Source organism: Lissotriton vulgaris, chromosome 4_1 (genome assembly GCF_964263255.1).
Source record: "Lissotriton vulgaris chromosome 4_1, aLisVul1.2, whole genome shotgun sequence".
Lineage (NCBI taxonomy): Eukaryota > Metazoa > Chordata > Amphibia > Caudata > Salamandridae > Lissotriton > Lissotriton vulgaris.
In genome coordinates this window covers 1,405,772,406-1,405,794,266 of record NC_141691.1, presented here as the reverse complement: position 1 = coordinate 1,405,794,266, position 21,861 = coordinate 1,405,772,406, and the positions used below count along the sequence as shown (strand labels likewise).

At 41.7% G+C, this 21,861-nt stretch overlaps 1 protein-coding gene across 1 annotated transcript in view; it reads right to left on the bottom strand.

Moving 5' to 3' along the window:
* Positions 1–20,494, bottom strand: part of LOC147724056 (histamine H3 receptor-like) — an 82,031-nt gene extending 61,537 nt beyond the window's left edge. The window contains exon 1 of the mRNA XM_086917983.1: positions 20,233–20,494. Coding sequence (XP_086774109.1) covers positions 20,233–20,494 — 262 coding nt within the window. The remainder of the gene's footprint in view (positions 1–20,232) is intronic.
* Between the last annotated feature and the right edge of the window lie 1,367 nt (positions 20,495–21,861).

Here is a 21,861-nt window from a genome sequence, read left to right as displayed (position 1 = left end):
CTAAACAGTAGGCTACGAGGACTCTATGGTAGTTCCCTAACTCTGCTCGCTGCCATACAGGAAATTCCTCTACAGCTTGTGAGCAACATTGAAGCTGTTTTTCCTCTGCTGGGGAGTGTTGCAGAGAATTAACTTCAGTTAATTCCTAATGCTTATTCTAATGCCAGTCGTACGATGGAAGTGAGTACTGGACTTGCTGCTGAGTCTAATGCAGATGATGTCATTTTTACTGCTTCACCTCTTGTTGTAGCTTCCAGTTCTTTTGATACAGATGTAACTCCTCTTTTTCAACAAACTGCATCTGGTTATTATATGGGAACAGATGATTTTTTAACCAACTCTTTTGATAGTTCCACCATTCTAGAAACACAGGCCTGTGTTTTCCTTTCATAGTAGAAAAACAGTTATCCAGTCCCTCCTGGGCTACAGGGCTAGTATAGGTTCTGCAGCAGGGCGTAGGTTTTGCAGGGGTATGTTATCAAGGGAATGTGTGAGCCATTCATGGAAGCAGCTATTAGCTGCTTCAACATCATCACCCACTTGGGGTGTTTGGGAGCGCAGAGTGTCTACGAGAAGGTTGGCATCCAACTTATGCCAAGGGCATTTTAAGATGAGCCTAGGATAAGTGAGTGAGGGTGGCCAAAAAGTGCCATGGCAATGAGATAGTTGTTCATCCATGCCATAGGGAGGGAAAAAAGGACCTTAACAGGACGTATGTTAGAGAACACAGGATCGAGTAGGTGGCCGGCAAAGTGTGTTAAGCTGGGAACGGATTCTAGTAGTTGACAGGCTGCCAGGTCCACCAGAAAATTGGTAATCTCACCACCCTGGCTGTCTTTCAAGTGGAGGTTAAGATCCCCCACATTATTAAAATTAGAGGATATAGTTGCCAGAATGGTAATTTACTGGGTAAGCGCTTCTGTAAACATTTTTGATTGTCCGGGGGGGATAGAGGACCAGCCCTGTCAGAATGAAATTGTGATTCAGAGAGATTTTAAAGAGTCCACCATCACAATTCGAGATTAACTATTTAGTGACATGATAGGCATATTTAGTTTTTACAGATGATCACTATATCTCCTCCCGAGCCGTTCTCTCTATTCAGTTTCTTTATTGAATAGCCCTGAGGTAACACCATCTGGGGCTCAGCAACCGTTGCATGACGGAGGTAGGCCAAGTCTCAGTCAGAAATAGAACATCAGGTCCTTCCTCCTGAATCAGGTCAAACACATCAGTGTGGTGCTTTACTGAAGAGCGACAGTTCAAGCTGAGAAGTTTGAAAGAATGAGAGGTGGACTTGCAGCATGACCCTAAATTCTGATTTTGTAGCTGCAGTGTTCACAACAGAACACACTATCAACTGGGTCTCAGACCTGATTTATTGTGGTTCTCAGTGACAATAACTGTCAGTGGGTGTCTGAATAAACTGGGTACCTGGTGCCGTCCTGGCACAGACGGGGTTCCCTTTGGTGTGGTTTCAGCGCTCCAGCAGCGTGTCCGCGCTGTGACCGGCCTGAGATGACTGGGAGGCACTACTGGCTCCTCCTGATCTCACGTCTGATTGGGCAAGGCCACCCAATCAGTGCAAGTAGTGCCGCAGGCAGAGTTTAACCAAAGGAAAGCACAAACAGTAAAATCAGCTTGTTTTTTTTAAACACATTGCGAACAAGATGGCAGTCCACACAAGCAGAGACTCCCATGCACTATAGTGAGGTAAAAATTAGATAACTGTGTCGGCGCTGCAACCAGCCTGAAATGGCCGGGGGCGCAACTTGCTCCTCCAGACCTCGCATCTGATTGGGCAAGGTCACCCAATCTGTGCGAGCAGTGCTGCAGGCAGAATTTAAAGGAAAGTACAAACAGTAAAATCAGGAAAATATAGTTTCTTCTTTTTTAAAACAAATTGCAAACAGGACCGCAGTCTACACAAGCAGAGAATTCCATTCACTAAAGTGACGTGAAATGCATATTACCATGTCCGTGCTGCGACCAGCCTGAAATGGCCAGGGGGCACAGTTGGCTCCTCTCGACCTCGCATCTGATTAGGCAAGGCCACCCAATCAGTGCAAGCATTTTCACATACGAAGTTTAACCAAAGGAAACACAAACAGTAAAATCATGAAAAAATAGTGTTTTTTAAAAAACAAATAGCAAACGCGACCGCAGTCCACACAAGAGGAGAATCCCACACACTAAAGGGAGGTAAAATGCAGATTGCCGTGTCCACGATGCGACCGGCCTGAAATTGGCTGGGGGCACAACTGGCTCCTCGTGACCTTGCATCTGATTGAGCAAGGCCACCCAATCAGTGCCAGCAGGGCTGCAAGCGGAGTTTAACCAAATGAAAGCACAAATAGTAAAACAAGGAAAATATTAAGTTTAAAAAAAAACAAATTGCAAAAGGGACTGCAGTCCACACAAGCGTACAATCCCACGCAATATAGTTAAGTAAAATGCAGATTACTGCGTCCGTGCTGCGACCAGGCCTGAAATGGCTGGGCGGCACAACTGGCTCCTCCCGACCTCCTATCTGATTGGGCAAGGCCACCCAATTAGTGCAAGCAGTGCCGCAGGCGAAGTTTAACCAAAGGAAACACGAACAGTAAAATCAGGAAAAGATAGTGTTTTTAAAAATAAACAAAATAGCAAACTCGACCGCAGGCCACACAAGAGGAGAAACCCACACACTAAAGGGAGGTAAAATGCAGATTACCGTGTCCACGCTGCGACCGGCCTGAATTGGCCGGGGGCACAACTGGCTCCTCATGAACTTGCATCTGATTGAGCAAGTCCACCCAATCAGTGCAAGCAGGGCTGTAAGCGGAGTTTAACCAAAGGAAAGTAGAAAGAGTAAAATGAGGAAAAGATTGAGTTATTTTTTTAAACAAATTGCAAAAGGGACCGCAGTCCACACAAGTGGAGAATCTCATGCAATAAAGTAAAATGCAGATTACTGCATCCGCGCTGCGACCAGGCCTGAAATGGCTGGGGGGCACAACTGGCTCCTCCTGACCTCCCATCTTATTGGTCAAGGCCACCCAATCAGTGCAAGTAGTGCCACAGCCGAAGTATAACCAAAGGAAAACACAAACAGTAAAATTAGGATAAAATTGTGTTTTTTTTTACATCAAATTGCAAACGCAACCTCAGTCCACACAAACAGAGAATACCACATAATAAAGGGAGGTAAAATGCAGACAACCGTGTCCGTGCTGCCACTGGCCTGAAATGGCCAGGGGGAACAACTGGCTCCTCCCGGTCTCGCATCTGATTGGGCAAGGCCACCCAATCAGTGCAAGCAGTGTCACAGGCAAAATTTAACCAAGGGAAACACAAATAGTCAAATCAGAAAAAGATAGTGTTTTTTTAAAAACAAATAGCAAACGTGACCGCAGTCCACACAAGAGGAGACTCCTACACACTAAAAGGAGGTAAAATGCAGTTTACCGTGTCCGCGCTGCAACCGGCCTGAAATGGCCGGGGGGCACAACTGGCTCCTCGTGAACTAGCATCGGATTGGGCAAGGCCACCCAATAAGTGCAAGCAGGGCTTCAAGCGGAGTTTGACCAAAGGAAAGCAGAAAGAGTAAAATGGGAAAAGCTCATGTTTTTTTAAAAACAAATTGCAAACGGGACCGCAGTCCACACAAGTGGAGAATCCAACACACTAAATTTAAGTAAAATGCAGATTACCATGTCCACGCTGCGACCAGGCTTGAATAGACGGTGGGCACAACGGGCTCCTCCTGACCTCGCATCTGATTGGGCAAGGCCACTCAATCAGTGTGAGCAGTGCTGCAGACAGAGTTTACCCAAAGGAAAGCACAAACAGTAAAATCAGGAAAAGATCGTTTAAAAAAAAAAAATGCAAACAGGACCGCAGTCTACACAAGCAGAGAATTCCATGCACTAAAGTTAAGTAAAATGCAGATTACCGCGTTCGTGCTGCGACCAGGCCTGAAGTGGCCTGAGGGCATAACTGGCTCATCCCAACCTTGCATCGGATTGGGCAAGGCCACCCAATCAGTGCAAGCAGTGCCTCAGGTGAAGTTTGACCAATGGAAAGCAAAAAAAGTAAAATTAGGATAAAATAGTGTTTTTAAAAAACAAAAACAAATTGCAAATGCGACCTCAGTCCACACAAGTGGAGAATCCCACATACTAAAGGGAGGTAAAATTCAGATAACCGTGTCCACGCTGCGACCGGCCTGAAATGGCTAGGGGGGACAACTGGCTCTTCCTGACCCTGCATCTGAATGGGCAAGGCCACCCAATCAGTGCAAGCAGTGTCAAAGGCGAAGTTTCACCAAAGAAAACACAAACAGTAAAATCAGGAAAAGATAGTGTTTTTAAAAAAAACAAATAGCAAACACAACCTCAGTCCACACAAAAGGAGAATCCCACACACTAAAGAGAGGTAAAATGCAGATTACCATATCCACAATGTGACCGGCCTGAAATGGCCGATGGGGGGGGGGGGGGGGGGGGGGCAAAACTGACTCCTCCCGACCTTGTATCTTATTGAGAAAGGCCACCCAATCAGTGCAAGCAGCGCCACTGACAAATTAACCAAAGGAAAGCACAAACAGTAAAATCAGGAAAAGATTTTGTTTTTTTAAAAACAATTAGCAAACTCAACCGCAGTTCACAAAAGAGTAGAATCCCACACGCTAAAGGGAGGTAAAATGCATATTACTGTGTGCACCCTGCAACCGGCCTGAAATGGCTGGGCAGCACAACTGGCTCCGCATGAACTCGCATCTGATCGGGAAAGAACAAAGAGTAAAATGAAGAAAAAAACGTGTTTTTTTTTAAAAGAACTTGCAAACGGGACCGCAGCCCACACAAGCGGAGAATCCAACACACTAAAGTCAAGTAAAATGGAGATTACCGTGTCCGCGCTGCGATCAGGCCTGAAATGTCCGGGGGGCACAACTGGCTTCTCCCGACCTCGCATCTGATTGGGCAAAGCAACCCAATCAGTGTAAGCAGTAGCGCAGGCAGAGTTTAACCAAAGGAAAGCACAAACAGTAAAATCAGGAAAAGATTGTTTTGAAAAAATAATTAATTACAAACGGGACTGCAGTCTACACAAGTGGAGATTCTCATGCTCTAAAGTGAGGTAAAATGCAGATTACTGTGTCCACACTGCAACCGGCCTGAAATGACCAGGGGGACAACTGGCCCTTCTGACCGCACATCTGATTGGGCAAGGCCACCCAATCAGTGCAAACAGTGCTGCTGGCATAGTTTAACCAAAGGACAACACAAACAGTGAAGTCAGGAAAATATTGTGCTTTTATAAAAACAAATTGCAAATAGGACCGCAGTCCAGACAAGCGGAAAATCTCATGCACTAAAGTGAGGTAAAATGTAGATAAATGTGTCGGCACTGCAACCGGCCTGAAATGGCCACAGGGAACAAATAACTCCTCCTGACATTGCATCTGATTGGGCAAGGCCACCCAATCCGTGCGAGCAGTGCCGAAGGCAGAGTTTAACCAAAGGAAACCATAAACAGTAAAATCAGGAAAAGATTGAGGTGCGAGTGATTGTCCAATCTTTGCAGGTTCCAAACTGAAGTCTTCCAAAGAAGCGCTTGAGCCAGACGTTGGGCTCTCTGCTGTTGTCGCCCCGCTGCCAAGAATGTCTTGCCACGCCACGATGCTATGACACCATAAGGCCTTGTGAGCGCCGCCCCCAGGAGCTTTCGGACGAGGATACGGACTCGAGCAGACTGCCGCACCGCACCTTAACAAAAGCGAAAAATGCTAAGTGCATGGACCATATCGAACCGGTGGATCAGGCAGGCATTTGGGACCCCTGGAGTGCCAATTAAAGTCTGCCGGTAATCGCCCATTCCAAAAAACAGCGGGGGAGCAGGAACAGGAGAAGAAGGGGCAGCCAGCCCCGGGAACTCCCGGGTGCTGGAAGGAAGGAGGAAGTAAAGGCGGCAAAGGAACTTTTGAATAAGATGCTGCACTGCTGAACTTCCTCTGCCCTCGAAGTCACCAAGGAAGGTGAGGAGGCCCCAGGCATACTAACCAGGGAATAGTACACTGGAAGCAAGTAAAAAGTGGCAGTCACGGTAGGCATGGCGGGCTGAGGCACAGCAGAGGTAAGTGTGTGTATGTTGTAGAGTTTTAATATTTTTTTTTAAAAAATCTCCAGTATTACTAAATACGTCTGAGTAAGGCATCATAAATTGGAACTTTTATGCAAGCAAAAGTCTACTGTTTATATCTTCGATACGCCTCTTATATGAGTATAATGGCACCAAAAAGGAAATAGAAAAATCGCAAGGAGCCCATAGAGCAAATCCCTGAAAGGAGAGAGCCCTCTATGGAGAGTAGAACCCTAGAAGAGAACCAGGAGAGTTTGGAAAGCCCCCAAAAAGGGACAAAAGAAGTAGCTCAAAAGAGAAAAAAACAAAAAAGGTATAAACGTCACAAAAGAATCTATGCAAGATAATAAAGGAAGTACAGCAGCCTCCAAATTAATAAAGGACTTTGTAGGCAAACACTACAAAAAAGTAGTTCCACCTACTAAGCCTATGGAAGGTGAAGCAGAGCAGCAGAATGAGAACGACTCAGTAGAACTCTGCGAAGAATTATTGGAGGCATCACAGTCATTAAGTCATTACCTTTTCAGTCAAAATGAATACACAACAGGTCCACGGCTGTCTTAGTCACCTAAGTTGTTCTCGCTGCAGGTGCAGGAACTGGAAGCATCTGGCTTAACGAAGATTGACAGTGAAGGGCCGAGATCTGACTGGGGGGATGTATCGGTCCCAAAAGCACCATGACCACAAATGAACATAATTCAAATGCACCAGCAGACACTGAGATCTGAGAGAAGAGACAATTTAGAGAGGAACAGTTTACAGGACCCCGATATCTCCTCAACTCCCTCTTCCTCAATGATGGACTTACTGTTAATGCTTCAAAAAACCCTTCAGGGGATATTAGAAGTCACAATGTTAAATAATGGGTTGTTCAAAACCCAAAAGGTACATTTACAAAAGATTGAAGATGAATTGCAAGGAATCAGAGGGCAAATGCCAACTATGACGAGGCCTGTTTTGTACCCACAGTCGACAGAAAAGAATGGGGGTATAGAAACAATAGAAACTCCACATAGTGTATATGTATCCAAATGCCCAATGCTGATAAAAAAAAGAGACAATCTGAGATACAGTCTCTTGAGGCTGAGGGGTCTACTAAAAATAAAGTTATATAGAAAGAGGAAAGAAAAAGTAGATAAAAAGGGAAAGTAAAAGGGAAACGGTGGAAGAATCTAACTTAATAATAACCCCACAGCAAATGTCACCTCTTAAGAACGTGAGAGAAGAGAATAAGAGAAAGGGACTAAATACCCAAGCAAAGGAAAGCGTTAGCAAGGGACTAAGTAAGGAGCTATCAAAATCAAAACCTACTTCAAAACCAACTAATTTGGGTTATAATGTACAAATTCAGAAGAATCAAAATCAAGATAAATTAGACCAATGGCAAGGGAAAATAGAAGTAAACAGTAAACAAGGCGGGATAGAATGGAAGAAAATTGTGCGGTCAGGTATAGAATCCCCTAAGCTAGAAATGGAAATTGGATGTAATAGGTGGCTGTACTTTGAACCCGCCCAACCAGAAAAAAAGGGGAAAAAAACAAGAAAGGTTGTACCTTTAAATAGATCCCAACTCTTATACTCATTCTCAAAATGTCTAAGCCTGAGAGGTATTGGAACAAAATATCTGAGACAGGTGGGATTTATAGAAAACATACAACGAAAGGAAATCTCAAGCGTGCTAGTTTACTCAGAACTAGTAAGATAGGCAATTTGGAAAGCAGAGAGGGAGATACAGCAGGAAAGCATACAGTTAATACCAGAGAAAGAATTAGAGAAAAATATTAATCCAGGTAGTGGCTTTCTAAACTGCCATGCAGGGCTCGGTAAGAGACAAGTGAGGTTATGGGAGGAGATTGAAGGGGGTGCAGGCAATTTGAATATAGTAGTGAATAACTCAGCACTTGATCATTCTTGGGGTAATTGGAGTCAAAGAAGTAGCCCTGCAGGCCCCTCTCAGTGGCATAAGTAAAGCATGGAAGAAGATGGTGGTTTAAGTGAGGTAAAATAGGATGATGGGGTGTTGAATAGCCTTAAGTTCATATCGTGGAATATAAATGACCTAAAAGAAATAATAAAAAAAGAAAATATAAATCAGTAAGCAAAGAATGTGGGAATTTTATGTTTGCAAGAAACTTGGCTATCCGACGAAACCCCAACCTTTGACGGTTTCATCCAGCTCAACAGACCAGCAAAGAAAAAAAGGTTTGGGCGCCCTGCAGGAGGAATCATGACCCTCCTGTCTACAAAAGTTGCAAAGAACGTGATATTATTAAATGTAAAATGTAGATGGGTACTTGCATGTAGGTTATCTTTGTTGATTTTAGACAAAACATATGAAAATGTAACTGTCATAAATGTGTATATGCAATGGGGGGACACCAAGGAATATGAAATTGAGCTGGAGTATTTTAAAGAAGACTTAGACTTTTTATGTGAAAGGTATGGGTCGGATATATTGTTTATTATGGGGGATTTTTATCACAAATTGTTCCCAAAGAAGGTAGATCTCTGGCATAGCGAAATTTTGGAGGCATATGAAATAATACAAGCACGCTTTCTAGCCTGTGAACCTTTAAGTCAGGACAATGCATTAGGAAACTATCTAGGGACAAAGGATCTGTTCTGCCTGAACGGAAGATTAGAAAAGGATATCCCTGCACAGAAAACCTTTAAACTAGGCAATCAAAACTGTTCAATAGATTATATGTTCATGTTTGCTTGGAATTTTTCTCTCATTAAGGGGTTTGAGATACTTCAAAGGGAAGGTAGCAACCATAACCCCCAGCTTTTGTAGATGCATGGGGGCCTTCCCCATCCCCGAGATAAAGTAATCCCACAGCAAATTGAGTACCCTAAAAGAGTGACCACCAGATTAACGGCTGAATATATATAGAAAAATTAGGGAATTTACAGCAGAAGGTAGTTTTGGGGCAAAATCTAGAATGGTATGAAGAAAACATAGATCAAGTGGTGCAATGCCTTAGAATTGAATGAACAAAAGATAAAATAAATCAACATTCATTAACAAGAAAACAACATAAATGGTTTTCTATGGAATGCCTAAATAAAAAAGAGAGATAAGGAAAGTAACTATAAGCATTAAAGTAAAACGTTATGAGATGAGACTAATATATCTTAAAAAACTGAAAAGAGAATATAAAAAGCTAATTACCAAAGCAACAAGAGTGTATAAGGATAAATGTTGGGAAAATCTTCTGGAAGCTATTGAAACAGAGAATACATAACAGTTCTGGAAACTGGTACAAGCTGGTGCCGACCACACAGTTTGGGCAATGAACTGTGTAGTAGAGGAGGCTACATGGGAGAAATATTTGAAGGAACTCTATAGCCCTTGTAGAGTACTTGATAAAGGAGGGCCTGAACCCTGGCAAGGGCTAATGGAAGAATTAAAAGCAGACTTCACAGAATCAAACGTAAAAAATACAATAGCGAAATCAAAGTTAACTAGCTACCATATTTAAAACACAGTTGAATTGGTGGGCGAGTTTTTTCTCCCACATGTTTTTGGCTATCCTTTTTTTAGGCAAAATACCTAAGAACTGGAAAGGGGCAGTAATAAGACCCATGCATAAAAAGATTAATATGACTGCACCACCAAATTATAGGTTAATTAATCTATTGGATATAGGGGAAAAGGATTTTGCGAAAATAATATTGCATAGACTGAAGGACTGGGTGGAGCAGTTTTCGATCATACCAGTGGAACAGGGGGGCTTTAAAGAAGGCCACTCTATGATCGATCACTGCTTTGCCCTTTGGGCAGTGGCCCGTAAGTCAGTTGAACAAAACGGCAAATTGTGCTGCTGCTTCGTTGACTTTCGAGCTGCGTTCGATTCAGTCAACAGGAACTGTCTCTGGCAGACATTAGTCAATAAAAACATACCAGAAAATTTGTTGGCCATTATAAAAGAACTACATACCGGAAACTGGGAACAGGTAATTAGAGATACAGGAGCCGCTTTGACGCCAAACATAGCAATCAAGAATGTCTTAGGCAGTGCTGTGTACTGGGCCCTTTGCTCTTTGCAATCTTTTTGGCAGATTTACCTGCAACCCTAGAAGTTGATAGAAGCGCTAGCCCAAGAATGGACGGTAAGAAAGTGTCTTGTCTATTGTATGCAGACGATCTGGTGATACTGGACCAGACCGAAATTCGCCTTCGAAGGAAGCAAGAGGCCTTCAGACAGTACTGTGAAGGGAAATTTTTAACCATAAATATGGACAAAACAAAAATGTTATGTTTTGGGAAAAAGGCTACCAGTTTTACTTGGTCTTTAGGAGACGTGCAATTGGAAACAGTTAAGGAATATCGGTATCTTGGACTGTGGTTTGATAGTACTCTTAAGTGGCACACTCTTCTCGAAGCACAGAAAGATAAAGCCTTTGCATCAATCTTTGGACTGAAAAAATGTATGCGAGACTATGGAGACATGTCCATAAACCTTTATTAAAAGTCTTTAGCGTGATTATACCTCCGCAAGTCCTCTAAGGAGATTTTAAGATTAATAATTGGCATTAATCCTTGGCTGGTAAACAAAGAAGTAAAAGCTGAAATGTTACTTCGCGATGGATCATGTAAATGTACACTGGGTACTAAAGGTGACATAATGCACATTTTGTTAGACTGCCCAACAGTATTAGACCAGCGTAAACAATACCTTAGCCCAATATTTTTAAAATATGATACAAGGTTATGGCCTCAAGCGGCAGCTTTACTTACAGAATTGCCCAATCTCGAGATAGCAATTGCACTGAGTAATTACATGAAAGCAATTAAAAGCTCTCCTAGGCAGGTTTAGTTAGCTTCTTTTAGAGTTTTAAATCTGTGTTGATTTTTATGTTAGATTTTATGAATATTAGATACATGAATTGAGTGGCTTTTTAGAGAATGTATTAAGTTAGATACAAATTTTATAAGGAGTTGAACGGCTTTCCCCAATAATTGGTATTTTATTTCCATGATGATAGTGTGTTAATTTCCTTGGCGTGCTGAGAATGTATAACTTGTGCTGCTTTATGAATAGTAAAATTGTGTTTAAAAAAAAATGTATTGCAAAGAGAGACTGCAGTCCACTCAAGCGGAGAATCCCACACACTAAAGTGAGGTAATATGCAGATTGTATCATCTTGCGATCTCCCAGAACTACACATGTGTAACACACAAATACATTGCATTCTGTAGGTTGTAAAATCTATGAAAAACACAGCAGGGGGACAATCTTAAGGATCCTAACTTTAGGATTCCTAACTTTACTACTCCTAAATGTCTTTTGTGAATACAGAAAGTTGTAAAGTTAGGATTTTTCTCAGTTTAGGACTAGTAAAGTTAGGAATCCTAACTTTACTACTCCTAAATGCCTCTTGCGAATACTGAAAGTCGTAAAGCTAGGATTTTGTCTCAGTTTAGGAGTAGTGAAGTTAGGAATCTTAACTTTACAACTCCTAAATGCCTTTTGTGAATACAGAAGTGTTGTGAAGTTAGGATTTTGTCTCAGTTGAGGAGTAGTAAAGTTAGGAATCATAACTTTACTACTCCTAAATGACTTTTGTGAATACCCAAAGTCATAAAGTTAGGATTTTGTCTCAGATTACTTTTGTGAATCGAGCCCACCATCAGTAAATGTGCTATTTGGTAAGCAAGCAATAGAAACCTCAGCACAAAGACACTTAGGAAAGAACAGTCATTGTTATATCTCTACAAAGCCATCTGGAGTGTGGAATACACCTGTGGATGGCAATCTTTTCAACTAATAAAAACGTATCGCAATACAACTAATCCACTCCCATAATGCCCAGATCTCTTGGAATACTTGAATACCACATAGATTTCTCATGATTATCACTGAGCTCTTATCCTATGTAGAAACAATAGGTTAAAAGTCATGTTTTTATTAGCAAACAGTTCATTTCGAATCTCACATGTATTTTGCAAAGTTTAAATGTTAAAATGTTGTATACTTGTAAAGCGCACACCTGCCCCAGCAAAGGGGCGTCCCGGCGCTGTATACCGCTGGGGAACCCATCCTGGCTTTCCCTGTGAGATGGTTCCTCCTGGGCATCTCCAAGGTGAAGACAAGCATCCCCGGCGCTGATGGGGCCGTTAGTAGAGATTAAGCAAGCTATTGCCCAGAGTTGCTGAGTGGGACCCATGGTTGGAGTAGGCACCGAGGCGAGAATTATCGAGTCCACTGACCATGGCCCAAGACCCTGCCGCGTCGGGAATTGAACCCTGGTCCCGGGCCGACCTCTGCTTCTGAGTCTGCCACCTCTAACCAGTGAGCCACACCACTCTACATTAGGGCATAGGAATACAATCTTCCATCAAACACTTAAACACATGGACAACACATGGACAAAAAAAAACTACAAGTAATGATGAACATCAGCATTTTGCATTTAACAATGCCTCATCTGTAGCCAGTATTGCAAGAGGTGAACAAGGAAAGCTCAGGAATCCCTAAATTAGGGGCCTCCACAAAAAGCGGAGCCCTGGGCCAGACACCAACTTACCTGTTCCTTGAAACATACTTAGCAAGCAGTCCAAAGAAAGTTAAGGAAATGGTGAGTGGCAGAATTTCCATACCACGCCAGGATTCAAGATGCCTGTCCCAATTGGTTTAGGTGGTTTACCAAAGTCAATATAGAGGGCATGTTTCTCCAAAGATGCTGGATTCAGCATATGTTTTCAGATCTGACATTAGCCAATATCTTTTGATTTTACTAAAGGTATATGTATAATATACTTACTTAAAGAGGCCAGTTTCCTTCATCCATTGGTCAGTTGTTGTGTCATTCACATTTTGTTTGCAGCATACAGCACAGGACAATGAGTCTACCTATTTCAGCCACTTGTTAACAGCACTTTGAGTGACTGCATTTAGATCTTTCCCCACAAGCACATCTGCAAGTCAGTTTCCTTTAGTGCCAGTATTTTTGTTTTCAGATTATTGTTGAGTGTTCACTTTGTGTTTACAGCCTGATGTGTTACAGCCCCCAATCAGATGTAAGCACAGGGCACATTCCAACGTTATCAGTTCCTGTCTCTGCTAATGCTGCTTTGAATTCCTTAACATTGACCTTTCTTTATCTGACTGCCGCTGTTTCAAAGCATACCAGATTGTGTTAATTTGAACATTTTCTCTGTCCTCCTTTTATTATTCACTCAGTGAAGTACATCTTTTACTGCTCTCCTGTATGTCATGCAGGTATACATCTTAATTGAAGACTACAATTGTGCTGGTACACACATTTAGCCAGGTTGTTATGCTTATATTGCTTTCTAATATGCTTTAAGTCAGCTTGTATATCGTGCTTACATAGATATTTAAATATTATTTTAGAAATTAAAGCTGTGTTTATACCAAATATATATTCTCACAACCCTATCTATCTTCACAACCTTATTGATCTATATTTACCTTTGTAACCCTATCATATCTCTAATCAATCTTTTTACCCTACCGCTTAGAAAATCTATCCGCTCTCTATGTCTTTGCAAGCCTCTCTATCTGTCTTTACCTTCGAGCCTCTCTACATCTCTGTCTTTGGAAACCTTTGCCTTCAACTTATGACTTTTTTAGATTGCCAAACAATAACGTTTTCCCAAAAACGCTGAGAAAGCAAAAAAAGAATTGTCAAAAGACTGGTGGCTAACTTTAGACCAACCGGCTTTGCCAATGCTTGTAAATTGTGCTCTCTACAAGCCTCTCTGTTTCATGAGAGAGGGACGAACAAAGGCCATGCACAGCAAGAGTATGATTTGCAAACTGTCTGCCTCATTAATGTTACTGGAGCGTGAATTTGCGTTTTCTTGCTATCTGCTTCTAATGCTGAGTTGAATGCCTGCATGCGGCAGGCGATCATGGGCGTCCGCAGACAATTTTCCAGGGGGGGGGGGGGGGGGAAATGTTAACATCATCACCATCCTCCTACATGATGTGTGCCAGGTGGGGCACAAGAAACACTGGGGCGCAGAACTGGGATAGACTCAATTACATCCCAGGAATCCAGGATATGTGACTGACCCTGCCACAGGCCAACAAACACCACCTGTAGGGAAAATGCTAAACTTTCTGACAAGGTGCTTTATCTCTGTGTGCTAGGTGTGAAGACTTCCGGGTCCTCAATCCAACACCAATCAAGGCTGCCTTCAGCGCGATTCGATTTTTATCAGAATACTTTAAAACAGCCTATGATTAAAGCACCAGATTAAATATATTGTATGCACAGTGTATGTTAGGAATTATTTGTAGCACACATATTTACCAATATTGGCTTCTTGGTGCTAGAATTCATGATAACTTTTATCCAAAGTTAAAGCACAACGTCAAAGTTAGTAATAAATAATTCAGCAATCACACACGCTAGTGATTCGCCAATGGGTGCTTCCTTTACTAGAATTCCCCTGGCATTGCTAAATTTTACACACAATCAATTAATTTATGCAAAATAAAATGTATAGGTCCAAATGTTAGCTATATTTTTTAAAAGAAACTTAGAGTCCCTCTACATGTAGTCAATGTCAAACTGACACGTTTAGGGATTCAATAATGGCCATCTCCCTTACGCGGAAGCCTGACACCGTAAATGTGTGGCACATGTGGTGCCCGCAGTGGCGGCACATCACTGGTCCAGGGATGCTGAGTCTTACACAGTGGTCGAAGTGGGGGAAAAAAAGTAGGGGAACAGTGGGCGGAGAATCAAAGGGCGGGAATAACCCAAGGATTGGATCTGTGGGTGGAGCTAGAGGTGTGGCCAGAATGCGCAGACATCCCATTTTTTTGTATTTGTTTGGCATTTCATTGCCCAGTTTAATCAACCAATGGATACATATGATTATTTAAGGTTATAATGAGGTATTGACATTAAAATATATTCACAAAGTGGGATATGCCTCTAATCACAGAATGTACCAAATACGATAAAATGTGGAAAGACAAGCCATTTGTCTCTGAGCCATGGCGTTTCTGTCATCAGCACTACTCCCTTTTTCCACAACAGCAGTTCAAACATTAATGGCAAAATATCCTAGTTTTCAAATGTTTTCTCTAAAATTATGGCTCTGCCATATTTGCCTCATAATGAAAAACCTGCTGCATGATCTGACCATTTAAACTAATAAATTGTTTGCAGCTCAATCATATCAAAAGTTAATATAAAATGTGACTTGTGTTGCTGCGGAGTGGATGGCCTATTGTAAAGGTTGACTGGTCACCTTTCTTACTGCTGCCTTCGTATGTTACACTGGTACAAATAAGGCAAAATCTTTCCAGAGACTGTTGGCATGTGTACACATGTCAAAATAATAAAATATCTGAAAATATAGTGCATTACGCTGCCGACTTTTTTTTAATGCATAATTTAGTCAACATTATGGCATAATGTTGTCATCCTTTGCTGCATAATTAATCCAAGTGTCCCCACAGCAGGCAGCACATGTTAATAGTGCTTGTGAATGAAGCCGGTGACTGTAATTTGCGAACTTAGTTTGGTGTGCGTGCAAATCCTGCATTGCCAATCCCTGGTGAGTTGCAGCTACTATTACTGAAACAAGGCCATTGGAGGTACCTATGGGGGAGGCAGACTGGCCTCAAGGATAGGGCCAGCCACAGCACTGGTGGTGTCCTGTGCATTAATGTTTGTTAGTGCCCCCCAATGACCACCTCTGCCATGGATTCCCTCACTACCACCCTTTAACTGTGCCCCCCATTTTCCATAACCACTCTCTCTCAGATGCATTTAATTTGATTTACAGCGGCACTCTTACCATTGTAGAGTGTCAGAGCACTTTACATCACACACATTACACAGAGACAATCAATATATGTGTAAATCACTGTATAGAAAATGTTACATAAGACTAAGGACTTCAAGGTGTAGGAGTCACATGACAAACATACTAGTAGCCCGCATAGTTTTATAGTGATTGGTCTGGAGAAACACCATACCCGGAATTTAAAACGTAATACCATGGTGGGGGTTCTCCTTCATAATCAGAATTCATTTCTGTCCAAAAGAACACTTTTTGGGACATTAGGATAATCAAAGACTGGAGGGAGAGGGGGGTGGGGAACATAACGCTCTAATTTATACTTTGCAGTTTGTATGCAGCTCTTAGATGCCAGTTAATAGCTCACTGTTCTAAGTTAGGATTTTAACTTATAAACTGCAAGTAACAAAAGGATCTCTCTGACAAAAGGAGTAGCCCACTGACCTATTTACATTATGTGCACTTTGTGATCTGCAAGGCGCATGTTCTTTGCAGCCGGTACATTAACCCTCTGAGCTACCTTTCCATGAGTCAAAACTTCCACTAGACAAAATTCTGATCTCTCTCCAGGAAGAACATTAATCACCAGAGTCATCATGACATTTTTATTGTTGCTGAAAATTGGAGGCCAGGAAGGAGGCAGCAAGCGTTTTTAAACCATAATATACCTGAAAACATGATGCCTCCACCTAAAGTCAGCACCTGGTGTGGTCACACTGGTTGCACTGCCCTAGAGCTGTCCCTTCTCAAGGGTCCTGTGACCTCAGTGACTGTTGTTCAAGGGTGTGCTGCTTCATAGGCCTGCACGCAAGACTGGAGGTGAACTTCAGTAGGGATAGTGGTGGACAAGCCTTGAAGGTTAACCTACACTTGTCATGCTGGGGTCCACCTGCTGGTGCGAAGACACCAGGACTTCTAAGGTGTTGCGAAGCCTTCTAAGGTTTAGCATGTGATTGTGCTCTCGCAGGAGAGTGGTCTGGTGGACTGGTTATTAAGGCTGAACCAGGTTCCCAGTTCCAAATTCAGCAGCTCTGACCATAGTGTCACATCCTCTCCCCCACTGAACACCGTACTGCCCCACTGAGAAAAACTCCCACTGTCTCCAACTACAACCCAATCGTTGTCCGCTCAATTTAAATTCCGCACTAGTCAAGAGCAATATGCGTCCTACAAAAAAAATAAGTAATAACATCCTGGAAAAAGCAAACACTTATAGGGAATGCAAAATTTAGCAAACCATGGAAAAATGTAAGCAGGAACAACATGGTTACCGTAATGCTTTTACACTCACTATTCAGAAATCAGTGAGTGCTTTTGCCTGAAAAGTTAAGGACACGACTACAGGGCCCTGAATGGACCCATTTCAATCGCCATTGCTTATATCCTTACTAAACGTAAGCAGTATGGTAAAAAGACCACATCCCTGGACGCAGAGCCGCAGCACACATTTTGTTTTCCAATCCACAGATTGCAGTACCTCCAGGATTGGTGCACTAGTTCCAAGTCCAGGGAAAACAAAGACAAGCAAACAAAAATAGCGCTTCACTGGCAAACTCTGTACTTCACTGGCAAACTCTGTAAAAGTGGCGCTACTGTGTTTCAGTGTGAATACAATCAGTTTGGTCAGTTTTCTACCACTCTGTCTTACTTTATTTAGTTATTTATCTATTTTTCATGTTTTTAGTGTTTTATTCCCAATGCTGCACTTTGGAATAAAAATGTCAGAAAAATATGACATTTCCAGCAAAAGGGTCTTTCTTTTTTGGATCCATTTCACAGGGAAGCAAATAAAAGAAAGGAGAGGAAAGAGTGAGAACCCCGTCTTGATGTGACGGTTTTCATGGGCGTCCGCAGGGGGGACAAGGAGGGTCGCTCCAGGGGGGGGCAAGCTCCCCTCCTTGCCCCTCCCTGCGGACGCCCATGCAGGCGATCTCCATCCCAAATTTGGAACTCGCACAGTGCTGGTATTGTAATAATTGTCCTTTACAGAAATAAAGGTTACAGTGCCTCAACACATGGAATTCCGCGGCTTTGGCTTCCGGGAGCGCATGCGGTGGTAGCACTGATTCTGCGAATGCAAGTCATAATGAACCTCCTAAAGGAAAACTACCGACCTTAACCCTGACTGAAAATTGAGGCTGATGAGTAATAGTCAATCTGGTAATCTTTACAAAGTGTACCTAAAAAAATATTGATGATTACAGTATTCATCAGTCACAGGAAGATTAACTTGAAGTATTATATAAAACTATGGGACATATTATCATTAAACGGGGTATACATTATCGCCGCTTTAGCGGCAGAAAACTGCCGCTAAAGTGACGATAATCGGCTTGATAATATGCCCTTGTGAATTCCCATAGAAGCCCATGTTCTGGTGTGAACATGGGCTTCTATGGGAATTCTCTACGGTGTATTATCAAGCCCATTATCGCCGTTTTAGCGGCAGTTTTCTGCAGCTAAAACGGCGATATTGTTAACGCCGTGCTTGATAATATGCCCCCATATCTTCAGCCCAAGATTCTGAAAGTTGCCACTCAATGCAGCATAGCACCCAAAGAGGCTGCACTGCATTGCATGACAGGGAAAGAGCAGGAGAGCGCCATGTTCACAGAGACATGGCACTCTCCTTTCATCTCCCTAGTGCTGGCACTGATTTCAGCTGCTGTGGACTAGGCACACAACTTAGCGCTGTAGTGCTATGCTGCATGCCTGAGTCTACCATAGGTTTTGTACAAGAAATGTATCCTTCCTGTACCAAGTACTATGGCTCGAAAAGTTTGAAAACTTTTCCTACTTTGTATGTGTACATCACAGTGCAGCAGGCATGCAAAGTAGAAAAAGAAAGGAGAAATTAACACATTTCTCCTTTTAACACCTGCATTCCAGCGGCGTTCATCTTTAACGTTAAACCCTGTGTACTAAATAAAGTAGAAAGGGTTCAGCGTCAAGAAGCATGAGTATGCCCATGTACCACCTATGTAACGCCCATTAATTCAAAGTAAAGCGAAGAAGCATTTCTTGCTACTTTCCATTACTTTTCCGCACAAACAAATACTAATGGCAATTAGCGTTGGTCTGTTAATCCTGTAGCTAAACCTGTGTGGATCTGGTCCTTCGTTTGAGCTTAGAATAATTGTTTTAATGAATGTTAGCATAGGGAATTCAGAGACGGGAGTTAAAACATTGGGGCCCCAATTTGCTAGTTCCTCATGCAGTGCAGAACCTGAAAAATCTGCACCATGTGAGAAGGAGAGAGCAAAAGAGAACCATATTTACAGAAATATGGTACTCTTCTCCCGTCTCCTGAGCGCTGGGGCAGAAATGTGTTGTTGTGCGTCACGGACGCACCTTTTCACCGTACAGCAAGGGTGTCTCTGTGAGTCAAGCATAGGTATTGTACTGGAGGGATACCCTTCCAGTGCAAACTACTGTGCTGAGACTCCCTTTAATTCTTTTCCCGCCTTGCTATATAGTGCTGCACACATTCAAAGTCAGAAAAGAAAGGAGAACCAGGTTGCATGGGAATACCCGTGCACCACCCATGGTACACTCCCTTTGCGCTAAGTGATGCAAAGCAGTACAATGCGCTGCTTTGTGCTACTTTCTGGTGTTTTCCACCACTAAACAAGTTTAGCTCTAGAAAGCAAATTAGTATACCTTTGTGATGCAAACACAGTGCTTAAACTTAATAAATAGACCCTTGGGTGGCATAAACAGTTTCACTTTTAATAATGAAATTTAATTGAGGAAGGCTAGTCCTGTTCACACATACAGTACCACTCTGGACTTTACAAAAGACTGCAGGGACTGGATCACAAAAAAATTTTTTGTCAGTGTTATTATGTGTCATTGGTGAGGAACAGTGTAGTGTTCAGAAAGAAAACCTGTGTCACAATATTATGAAAGTTTGTTTGCAGTCAAGGTAATATATGACAATAACTTGTATGTATGTTTCAGCAGACTGGTTGTAGTTGAGTGTAATAAACCCAACAACTGATAAACCCAACAACTGAGCCCATTAATACCAAAAACAACGCCACAGCACTATAACAAAACAGTAGTTGCAGAACTGTAAGCCAATATAGACACAAATCCCCAAGACAGTGGTTCAGCAAGACAACCACAACACCTACACAAAAAAAACAATCCAAATCACACCGGCAAAATGCAAAATACCGACAACAAAAGAACACAGAATTGAAGTGGAAATGAAGTGTAAGACAGATTGGATACCAAGTCAATCATAAAGGAAATGGGGATAGAATTTATATATAGATATAATCCTGGTCAGTGATTATTTTACAATGTTTCTTTACCTATGAAGAAATCACAGATAGACAAGTTGAGAAGGAAATAATTACTCTGAATCCTTAGACTCTGGTCTACCAGAAAACACAGCATCACCAGAGCATTTGAAACCGCAGTCACTGCTATACAAACGGACATGATCACAGTTGGCATTATGATGTTATTCTTTGCATACTCCTGTTGTCCTGGGTTTGGTGACAGAGAGACGGAGTTAAACTGCAAATGGTCGTTCCTGAATCCATTAAATTGAGTCCTTGCAAAGGCAAACATAGCGTTGAGGAGAAATATATGATTTCAAATAGAAATCTCAATAGTCAAGGGGCTCCTGTAAAAAATATAATTTAATAAAAGAATGTAATATTCATTTACGTTTTTTAAATTTCTAAACATGCAGTTTAATTTGTCAACATATGAACCGAGCAGATAAATGAAAGACTCTAATACTTTTAATTTATGTAATTAGTGGTTCCGAACTATTTTTAAGTAACCCACTATGGAGAGCTTATTAAAAACCACATGCTCCTTATTATTTGCTATTTAATTTAGAGTTGCTTGATTTGGAAGAAACACTTTCCGTGCTCACGGTTTATCTTAATAGCTTCTCTCATTTATTTTTGCAAAGTTTATCTATTGAATCTCAGCTTATGCATGGATTATAGCGTGAATCAATTAAGTTTTCAGGAGTATCTATTTGTCATTCAACAATATGAGATTTTAGTTTTCTAAATTTAGTGTATTTACAAAATTAGAAACCCTGAAGACAAATACTATAAACTTTTTCTCGAGTAGCATCCCTTACCATTGCACTTTAGATGCACCATCTAATGGATAATGTAGCCTTATTCTTCCATGAGAAAGTACACCAGAGAGTAACATGCTGTCCAATACATTCGCATCTCCAAGATCACCTTGCTTTTATAGCGTTCAGGTAAACGCATTTTCTCTATGGAAATGCATAATTGAGAACTGAATTAGGATCATTTAAACACATAATAAGCGGCACATACAAACATATGTTCATATGATATACGTTTTTCCATGTAATCACTCCATAGGAAAATTAGCATGTGCTTTTCTGAAAAAAACGCAAATACAAGAGACCTATATATTCAATAGCTTTTCAGTGTTGCTCGCTGATTATGTTTCATCTAAAAAATGTCAACCTTAAGAGCATACAGATATTTCATTATGAGAAAAGGCATAAAGAGCTGGTAAAATTGCCACTACTTTTTAAATTTGTGTCAGAACAAGGGGGACACGTTTAATTGCCCTCTTTAGATTGGACATCCAGACTTATTGTGAGAAACTGAAGTATGTCCTGGGAGAGATATAGTCCACAAACTTAATAAAATAATATTGTGAGACCTGGAATCCTTAGTGTGGTTTTCCCCTAACTATTTTGCCTTCATACCTCATGTTTTTGCTGACTTTGTCTTTGCTGGCGCTTTAGGACTCTACTCACTTTACAACTGCTAACCAGTGTCCACGTGCTCCGTTCTTAAAACATGTTGGCTATATGCCAAATGGTTTATATCCATTTGGCATATTTAATTTACTATTAAGTACCTAGTGAATTGGTGCAACCTGTGCCAAAGGCCTGTAAATTAAATGTTACTAGGGGTCTGCAACACCGATTG